The sequence below is a fragment of the Urtica dioica genome, chromosome 1 (genome assembly GCF_054948205.1).
Source record: "Urtica dioica subsp. dioica isolate 48M chromosome 1, U.dioica_male_clone48M_v1_H2, whole genome shotgun sequence".
Taxonomy (NCBI): Eukaryota; Viridiplantae; Streptophyta; class Magnoliopsida; order Rosales; family Urticaceae; genus Urtica; species Urtica dioica.
This window is the reverse complement of record NC_142756.1, coordinates 15,765,785-15,776,395: the sequence shown is the minus strand read 5'-3', so window position 1 is coordinate 15,776,395 and position 10,611 is coordinate 15,765,785. Positions and strand designations below refer to the sequence as shown.

General features: G+C 45.0%; 1 protein-coding gene and 1 non-coding gene across 2 annotated transcripts; both read left to right on the top strand.

Moving 5' to 3' along the window:
* The first annotated feature begins 3,700 nt into the window (after positions 1-3,700).
* GSL05 (glucan synthase-like 5) lies at positions 3,701-10,252 on the top strand. The gene is made up of 2 exons (XM_089614200.1): positions 3,701-9,238; positions 9,818-10,252. The coding sequence occupies exon 1, from the start codon at positions 3,911-3,913 to the stop codon at positions 9,230-9,232; it is 5,322 nt and encodes a 1,773-aa protein (XP_089470326.1). The 5' UTR covers positions 3,701-3,910; the 3' UTR covers positions 9,233-9,238; positions 9,818-10,252.
* LOC149407502 (small nucleolar RNA J33) lies at positions 6,876-6,956 on the top strand. Its single transcript, XR_016301843.1, has one exon. It is a non-coding gene; the product is annotated as a small nucleolar RNA J33 (small nucleolar RNA).
* Positions 10,253-10,611: the final 359 nt, after the last annotated feature.

Sequence of the window (10,611 nt, the reverse complement as noted above, 5' to 3'; positions counted from 1 at the left end):
CTTTCTTCAAATAGTCAGTGTCCAAATTGGCAATATATCCTTCTTTTCGAGTATAATATATTTATATTCAAATGAGAGTTTCTTGGATTGTAGTATTAGGTGGGTTCCTAGTTCAACTTATGTAATAAAGGGGTCCATAGTTTGAGTCAATGGGCGAAAACTCTATGGAAAAATGTTTTTTGTTTGATTGTTTTGGAAATAAGGGAAGCCTCATTCTTTGTTGAGAATGCTTTGTTGACTAAGGACTAATTATATTATTCTCCATTTTAAATGAGCCGCCTCATTTATGATATTGTCAAATTTCACACTAAAAATATTATTCTCTATTGTTATATTATTAAAAACAATAGAGAATAATATCTTTAGTTGAATATAAGCACACGATGGAATACACGCATTAAAAGTATAATGAAACTGCAATATTATTAGCTGCCTCATAGTTTTTAATGCTTATATTCTATTGTTATATTATTAAAAACAACGAAATTACAATAAAGAAGTTTTCTAATTGAATATAAACGTTAAAAGTACAATAAATATTTAAAAATATTTTTTTTCCAAATGTGTTACGGTACACACCAAATTCGGTGTGGTATAATAGCTAGCACACATTAAATTCGATAACCCTGGTGACACGTGTTGGTGATTTCGTCCTTCATTACCTCTCTTTCTGCCATGCCGCTCTTCTCGTTTGAATGAGCTCGGTAGAAATCGTAAACTCTCCGGGTTGCAAGGTGAGATCTCATCTCTTGTGTTGACTTTGACTTCGTCACGATATTCGGTGATTATTGTTCTAAGCTCGTAATAAATGGATTTAGGACAGGCCCAAATAAGTTATTTTAAAGAGTTTACGACAATAAATGACATGTGATGATAATGACATATCGTTTATTTAATTCATGGACAAACTCATGAGATTTGAGATTTGGTGATTACTGGGCTTGAAGGCCCAATGTCAAATTACATTTAGGGGGGCCGAACTCTACCCCCATAATCAGCCCCCAGGGTATTTAATATTCGGAGAATATAATATAGACTAAGAGATTAATGGAGTTGAGTTCGTCCGTAAATTTGGCGCAAATCGAATATTTGAAAATATTCTGCATGTGTTCCACATGTCGCATCTCTAAAGTACCACAATTCCGAAGTCGAATCGTTTTGGCGCGTTAGTTGAAAATATGTCGATGAGTTATGTGTGATTTTTGAGCCTATGTACACCACTCTTCGATTGGTGAACATCGAAGTGCATCTTACGATAGGATTATGTACTACGTGTTCCATGAGATGAAGAAGAGGTTGTCTGCACTCAACGGTGAAAAATGGGTTGTCAAAATCATGGAGCGTAGATGGACTAGTCAGACATGTCATCCATTACACGTAGCAGGTAAACTTATTCTCACAAATAATTCATTACTTGGCATTTTGCTTTTATTAACATGTACTTGCTTTGCAGCTTTTTTTCTCAATCCAAAGTTTCAATATAACCCGAACATTATAATGGATAATACACATATGGCAGGCAGCTGTCACGAAGATGTTCGATACCTTGCATCAGGAGGTAGATGGGGCTTTACTTGGAGGAGAGGTATAATTTTGTAAGTATGTTGTTCATTGAGATTTATTATTATGTATTTGTAGTCACATAGAAGTTATCAATTGCAGTTGATCACATTTCAAGAGGCTAGAGAAGACTTCGCACAAAAAAGTGCTATCTCGACACGAGGAACGTTGTGTGCAAGTAAATGTTACATAAAGTGTTATATAAAGACTATGTAATGGAGTGTTCTGAAATGAAATTATATGACTTTATATCACATGATTACTGGTGAGTGGTGGGAATGTTGTAGAAATCGGACGCTGACGTTACAAGGATTGACCATTCGAATTTGTCGCAGTCTTCATCATCATCTGCTTGCGATAGAAATTGGAGTACGTTCAACTTGATCCACACCAAAAAGAGGAACCGTCTAGCTAACCAGAGGCTCGAGAAGCTTGTCTTTTTCTCATACAACATGAAATTGCAAGTCAGATAAATAACCCAGATTCACGACAGCTCGACGGCCCCGGTGCATCATTTGGATATCATCGAAATAGCTTTTGAACATTTAGGTCATGATAATGAGGGAGACGATGAACTGCTTCGCTGGATTGACTCGGTTTTCTTGGACAACAACCATAATCCGGATCCGACAATAGTTCAGACGGCCCGAGAGCTTGGAGTTGATCCGGAGCACGTGATGTCCAAGGAAGTCATTCCTCAACGGTGATCTGGTGGCAGTTCCGATTCAGATAGCGGAGGTGGTAGTGGTGATGATCGAGGTTCCTATGGTGGTGGTGGTGATGGAGGTGGATGTTTGTATAGTGGTGGCGGTGGTGATGGACGTGGAGGCTCCTATAGTGGTGGTGATGGTGATGGTGATGGATGTGAAAGTTCATATGGGCCTGGATACATACCAACGGTTGATGACTATGACCGTTTTCACCCTATATTTTTTTACTCAGGTTTTGGGCGCGACCACGAACGATGTATGAATGATACCATGTCATTTACGTATAGCAATGTCGTTGATGACTTGTCCTATAACTTCAGATCGGTGACACTTATAATCGGTAATTTTTTTAAGGGTCAGTGACAAGACTATCTTTCATTATCAATCATTTGTGTAATAATTTAAAAAAAAACATTGAAAAACGAAATGATGGAGAAATAACACAAAATTTCAGTAGTAACTGAATATCGAAGAAAGTATAGAAAATAAATATTTTCTTCGAAGGTACACATTAAATAGATCTGTGTATGAAAACAAATAACCATTAGATGATCACTTGTATTGAGAATGGAAAAAAATAAAAAATATATTTTTGTCAAAATTTGATGCAAAAAAAAAAAAAAAGTAAAAACACAAATTCAATTCCAAAACTGTAATAAGCAAGAATAGACATTAGTTGATATACTTTAACATGAACATGCAAATGACAACTGTAGTATGATTAATATCGTAATACATAAGTATTATTATTAATATTGAATTAGTTGGTTAAAGTAAACTAGCATCCAACGAACAAGTTTCTTCGAAACGCGTGCCGATGGAGAAAAGAAAGAAGCAACTAGCTTATTCAATTTCAATCACAAAACAACCATTTTCAAACTTTGAAAAACTCGAAAAATCATACATTACGGAAACTCTCCCAATTGAGCAAAGAAAAATATTGGTATATTGACATCAAATCCATTTAAAAACTTGTTCATAAATGTACAATAATTAGCCCGAAGAACTTCTAAATTTCGCTCATTGAATCATTTAACAATCAGTTAACCACAGTTTTTTTCTTCTTCTGAGAAAGACCATTTAACCACTATTGAATCATGAAATGACTATTCCATAACGACGAAGAAAATTGTACATAAATATCAATAACAATAATAAGAAATATTTGAACACTAATATCACCAAATTTTATTTTAATTTAGAAACATAGTCACCATTTTATGACGATTTTGTAATTTTTCATGATAATTTAAATATTATATAGCAACAATAAAAATGTCCAACAAATTTAGAAAATATATTTTTGTCTAAATCTAAAAAAAAGAAATAAATAATTTCAAGTTGAGGATTTATGTTGAAAATTTCAACATACAATCCTCGGTTTTTTTTTTTTTTGAGGAATCTCGGTTTCTTTTTCTAATAATATATATACAAAAGTCGTTTGAATCATCCAAAATTTGAACGAAAGTAAGGAAAAAGGAAAGAGAACACCTAAAAAGCAACGCGCAGATCTGAAGAAAGAGTCCGAAACGCGCCTCTTTTATCATTTCTCTCTCTCTCAAAACTCTCCACACCCAAACAAACACGCTCTTTCTCTCTCTCTCCCCCATTTCCACCGATCTATTGAAATCTCGCATCGGATGAGCAACCGCCGTGCAAGGCCGCCGGCTCCGGCGGCCTCCCAACCGCCGGACCCGGACTCCGAAACATACAACATAATTCCGGTCCACAACCTCCTCGCGGACCACCCCTCCCTTCGCTACCCCGAGGTCCGCGCCGCCGCAGCCGCCCTCCGGTCCGTCGGCGACCTCCGGCGACCTCCGTTCGCGCGGTGGGAGGCGTCGATGGACCTCCTGGACTGGCTCGCCCTATTCTTCGGCTTCCAGTCCGACAACGTGAAGAACCAGCGCGAACACCTCGTCCTCCACCTCGCCAACGCTCAGATGCGTCTCACTCCGCCGCCGGACAACATCGACTCCCTCGACTCCACCGTCCTCCGCCGATTCCGCAAGAAGCTCCTCCGAAACTACTCCGACTGGTGCTACTATCTCGGGAAGAAGTCCAACATCTGGATCTCCGACCGCCGCGAAGCCTCCTCCGACGGCCGCCGAGAGCTTCTCTACGTCTCGCTCTACCTCCTCGTGTGGGGAGAGTCCGCGAATCTGAGGTTCGTTCCCGAGTGCATATGCTATATCTTCCACCACATGGCCATGGAGCTCAACAAGATTCTGGAGGATTACATTGACGAGAACACCGGACAACCTGTCACGCCCTCGGTCTCCGGTGAGAACGCGTTCCTGAACTGCGTGGTGAGGCCGGTCTACGACACCATCCGAGCCGAGGTCGAGAGCAGCCGCAACGGCACGGCTCCGCACAGCGTTTGGCGGAACTACGATGACGTGAACGAGTACTTTTGGAGCAAGCGCTGCTTCGAGAAGCTCAAGTGGCCCATCGACATCGGAAGCAACTTCTTCGTGACATCGAGCCGGAGCCGCCACGTCGGCAAGACCGGGTTCGTGGAGCAGCGGTCTTTCTGGAACCTCTTCCGCAGCTTCGACAGGCTGTGGATCATGCTGGCTCTGTTTCTCCAGGCCGGGATCATCGTGGCCTGGGAAGGGAAGCAGTTTCCATGGCAGGCTTTGAAGGAAAGGGACGTTCAGGTGCGAGTCCTCACCGTGTTCATCACATGGAGCGGAATGCGGTTCTTCCAGTCCCTCCTCGATGTTGGTATGCAATACAGCCTGGTTTCAAGGGAGACCAAGGCTCTCGGGGTCAGGATGGTGCTGAAGAGCGTGGTTGCCGCCGCGTGGATCGTCGTGTTCGGCGTGTTCTACGCGCAGATTTGGGCTCGGAGGAATCAGGATACGACCCCGAACTGGTCACGAGGATCCGAAGGGAAAATAGTGACCTTCCTCGAGGTGGCGTTGGTGTTCGTCCTCCCCGAGATTCTGGCTCTCGCGCTCTTCATCATCCCGTGGATCAGGAACTTTGTCGAGGGGAGCAACTGGAGGATATTCGGGATGCTCTCGTGGTGGTTCCAGAGCAGGATCTTCGTGGGCCGCGGACTCAGGGAGGGCCTCGTCGACAACATCAAGTACACTCTCTTCTGGGTGGTCGTGCTCGCCACCAAATTCACGTTCAGCTACTTCATGCAGATCAAGCCCATGGTCCAGCCCACGGTGCTCCTCTTGAGGGCCGGGAAGCTCCACTACGAGTGGCACGAGTTCTTCCAGAGCAGCAACAGGTTCGCGGTCGGGCTTCTCTGGCTCCCCGTGGTTCTGATATACCTCATGGACATACAGATCTGGTACGCGATCTACTCCTCCTTCGTTGGCGCGGCGGTCGGGCTGTTTGCCCACTTGGGAGAGATCAGGAACATCCAGCAGCTGAGGCTGAGGTTCCAGTTCTTCGCGAGCGCGATCCAGTTCAACCTGATGCCTGAAGAGCAGCTGTTAAACGCGAGAGGTACGCTGAGGAACAAGTTCAACGATGCCATAAGTCGGTTGAAGCTCAGGTACGGCCTCGGGCAGCCATACAAGAAGCTTGAGTCGAACCAGGTCGAGGCCAACAAGTTTGCGCTCATATGGAATGAGATCATCATGATCTTCAGGGAAGAGGACATCATCTCCGACCGCGAGCTCGAGCTCTTGGAGCTGCCTCAGAACTCGTGGAACGTCAGGGTGATCCGCTGGCCGTGCTTCCTCCTCTGTAACGAGCTCTTGCTGGCGCTGAGTCAGGCCACAGAGCTGGTCGACGCGAGCGACAAGTGGGTGTGGCACAAGATATGCAAGAACGAGTACCGGAGGTGCGCGGTCATCGAGGCTTACGATTGCGTCAAGTACCTGGTTCTCTCGATCATCAAGCGCAGTACCGAGGAACACTCCATTCTGACGGTCATGTTCCAGGAGATCGACCACGCTCTCCAGATCGAGCGGTTCACAAAGACTTTCAAGACGACCGCGCTTCCCAAGCTCCACGCGAAGCTCATCAGGCTCGTCGAGCTCCTGAACAAGCCGAACAAGGATGTGGGTCAGGTGGTGAACACCCTCCAGGCTCTGTACGAGATTGTGATTCGAGACTTCCTCAGGGACAAGAAGGGCACCGAGCAGCTCAAGGAGGAGGGTTTGGCTCCTCAGAACCCAAGTTCCACGACGGGGCATCTTTTCGAGAACGCAGTTCAGTTGCCTAGCCCCGAAGATGAAGCCTTTTACCGGCAGATCCGGCGGTTGTACACCATCCTCCACTCTCGGGACTCCCTGCAGAACATCCCTATCAACCTCGAGGCGAGGCGGAGGATCGCCTTCTTCAGCAACTCGCTCTTCATGAACATGCCTCACGCTCCTCAGGTGGAGAAGATGATGGCTTTCAGCGTTCTCACGCCGTACTACACCGAGGACGTGATGTACAACAGGGAACAGCTCAAGAAGAAGAACGAGGACGGGATTTCGACCTTGTATTACCTGCAGACCATTTACGACGATGAGTGGAAGAATTTTGTGGAGAGGCTGCGGCGAGAAGGGATGGTGGACGAAGAGGAGATATGGACTACGAGGCTGAAAGAGCTCAGGCTCTGGGCTTCGTACAGAGGTCAAACCCTCGCGCGTACTGTGCGAGGAATGATGTATTACTATCGGGCTCTCAAGATGCTGGCCTTTCTCGATTCCGCTTCGGAGATGGACATCCGAGAAGGAGCTCGGGAGCTCGGTTCGATGAGGCGAGACGACGGCTTGGAGCGTATGGGCTCGGAGAGGACTGGTTCGTCCAAGACCTTGAGCAGAACAAACAGTTCCGTGAGCATGCTGTACAAAGGTCACGAGTACGGAACCGCTCTAATGAAATACACGTATGTCGTGGCTTGCCAAATCTATGGAGCGCAGAAAGCGGAGAAAAAGCCTCAAGCCGAGGACATTCTGTATCTGATGAAGACCAACGAAGCCCTTCGAGTTGCCTATGTCGACGAGGTATCGACAGGGAGAGACGAGAAGGACTATTACTCTGTTCTTGTGAAGTATGATCAGAAATTGGATAGAGAGGTGGAGATTTACCGTGTGAAGCTGCCGGGTCCCCTGAAGATCGGAGAAGGGAAGCCCGAGAATCAGAATCACGCCATCATATTTACCCGGGGTGATGCGGTTCAGACGATCGACATGAACCAAGATAACTACTTTGAGGAGGCCCTGAAGATAAGGAATCTATTGGAGGAGTTTCGACGCTATTACGGTGCTCGAAAGCCCACAATCCTTGGGGTGAGAGAACACATCTTCACCGGCTCGGTTTCGTCCCTGGCTTGGTTTATGTCGGCTCAAGAAACAAGCTTTGTCACGTTGGGACAGCGTGTTCTGGCAAATCCTCTGAAGGTACGTATGCATTACGGCCATCCAGATGTGTTTGACAGGTTTTGGTTCATGACTCGGGGCGGCCTTAGCAAGGCTTCGAGGGTGATCAACATCAGTGAAGACATCTTCGCCGGTTTCAACTGCACATTACGCGGAGGCAACGTAACCCATCACGAGTACATCCAGGTCGGCAAGGGACGGGATGTCGGGCTGAACCAGGTTTCCATGTTCGAAGCCAAGGTTGCTAGTGGCAACGGGGAACAAGTACTGAGCAGAGACGTGTACAGGCTCGGTCACAGGCTCGACTTCTTCCGAATGCTCTCGTTCTTCTACACAACCGTCGGCTTCTTTTTCAACACGATGATGGTCATTCTGACGGTGTACGCGTTCTTGTGGGGCCGGCTTTATCTGGCTCTGAGCGGCATCGAGGGCTCTATAATGTCGAGCAACAGCAACAAAGCGCTCGGTACGATCTTGAATCAGCAGTTCATCATCCAGCTCGGTCTCTTCACCGCCCTCCCGATGATTGTCGAGAACTCCCTCGAGCATGGCTTCATGGAGGCCATCTGGGACTTCCTGACGATGCAGCTCCAACTCTCCTCCGTCTTCTACACGTTCTCGATGGGGACGCGGACCCACTTCTTCGGCCGGACCATCCTCCACGGCGGCGCAAAGTACCGAGCCACCGGGCGCGGCTTCGTCGTCCAACACAAGAGCTTCGCCGAGAACTACAGGCTCTATGCCCGGAGCCACTTCGTGAAGGCCGTTGAGCTCGGGCTGATCCTCATAGTCTACGCGACTCACAGCGCCGTGGCCAAGAGCACGTTCGTCTACATAGCGCTGACCATCTCGAGTTGGTTCCTCGTCGCCTCGTGGATCATGACGCCCTTTGTCTTCAACCCGTCCGGCTTCGATTGGCTGAAGACCGTGGAGGACTTCGACGACTTCATGAACTGGGTTTGGTTCCGCGGGAGTGTGTTTGCGAAAGCCGAGCAGAGCTGGGAAAAGTGGTGGTACGAGGAACAGGAACACCTGAGAACCACGGGCATCTGGGGAAAGCTGCTCGAGATCATACTCGATCTCCGGTTCTTCTTCTTCCAGTACGGAGTCGTGTACCAGCTCGACATCGCCGGTGGGAGTACGAGCATCGCCGTGTACTTGCTCTCGTGGATCTACGTGTTCGTCGCCTTCGCGATCTACGTGGTCGTGGCGTACGCTCGGAACAAGTACGAGGCGAACGACCACATTTACTATCGGCTGGTTCAGTTCCTGGTGATCTCGCTCGGGGTACTCGTGATCATCGCTCTGCTGGAGTTCTCTGATTTCTCGATGATAGACATCTTCACGAGTATGCTTGCTTTTGTCCCGACGGGTTGGGGTTTGCTTCTGATAGCGCAAGTGTTCAGGCCGTTCTTGCAGCGGACCATACTCTGGGACGCCGTGGTCTCGGTGGCTCGGTTGTACGACATATTGTTCGGGATCATAATCATGGTCCCCGTGGCTCTTCTTTCGTGGCTCCCCGGCTTTCAGTCTATGCAGACTAGGATCTTGTTCAACGAAGCCTTCAGCCGCGGACTCCGCATCTTCCAGATCGTCACCGGGAAAAAATCCAAAACTGATTCCTGATTTCAGGTAATTTTTTTTAATTTTTATTTATTTATTAAGTTTTACTCTCTGCTTGGTATTATTTATTAGTTTATGTCAGATTTGAGTGAAATCTCTAAGTAATGATGGAGAATGATATCAATGCATAGTGATTTTATTCTAGACTTCGTCCATTGACACTGGTTATGTATGTTTGATGATAAACATTGGAATCAGTTTGTCTAGCTAGCTGATGATTTTTCCTTTTTCTAATGGAGGAAAGCTTGGTTGCTTGTATGATGGAATCAAAGCACAGATTAGTGTAGTTTAAATACAAGATAATAAGGAGAGAAAAGTTTAGGATTTCTATTCCTGTTACTTGTTATTTTTCTTTTGTTTTTGTTTGGTAATCACAATGAAATAAACGACTTATTGTATGAAATCGTTTATCTATTTTGATTCTTCTCTCTATATTCTTACGAAACACAATCGATATATAAAATACTTGATTCGAACGCTATTACATCGCCTCGTCATTTGGCTTCCAGAGTTGAGATATAGAATCATGTGATTATCTCTCAGATTTCTGACGAATCCTTTTTTTGAAACTGGGTAATTTTTTTGCAGGTTCGAGCTCATGAAGACCACAAAATCGATTCAACCGAGTGCGATTATTATTGGCTGGTTCTCTTCTTTTCAGTCACTGTACGTGTAATTAGTTAAGCCTGTGCTGGAATTAGGAGTCAGGAGTTTTCAGTTTCAATTGTTGGTTGGGGAGGAAGAGCATTTGATTGACCTTTGACTTTCCTCATACGTCTTGAAAATCACGGTACGGTCCCCTCTGTGGGTGTCTGTCACTATATCTACTGTATTTGCTCTAATCTGCTTCCAAATTTTGTTTATTCTTCTATTTTTTATAGTACGTTTCTTAGAGAGAATCACCGTTGCCTATCTGTCCATTAGTTATATGTTATTTGGGATTAACTTTTTTTTTTCTTTCTTAATTCTTTTGTATGATTTATTAGCTGGCGTTGTTGATGGTTCAAAATTTTTGTATTCACATCTAGTGATTTGTTAGGTATACGGTTATTTGAGATTAAATTTATTCTTTCTCAATCGACTTGCCAAATATTTATTCTTTCTTGTTTTTTGTTTCTATTTTTATGATTAGCTTCCATTTTACAGATTATATATATATATATATATATATATATATATTTATAGATTATATACTATTTGTCTGTAGAAAACCATTTCTGTAAAAAAAAAAAAATCTCTTATTCTTGTCGGCATTAATATCCTTGAAGCTGTAAAATTTCCCATCGTCCGACATATAACAAGTATAAGACTCATAGCTATATAGCACTAGGCAGGGTGAGCAATAAAATAAAATAAAAATAAAAAATCGTCTTTCTAAAGTA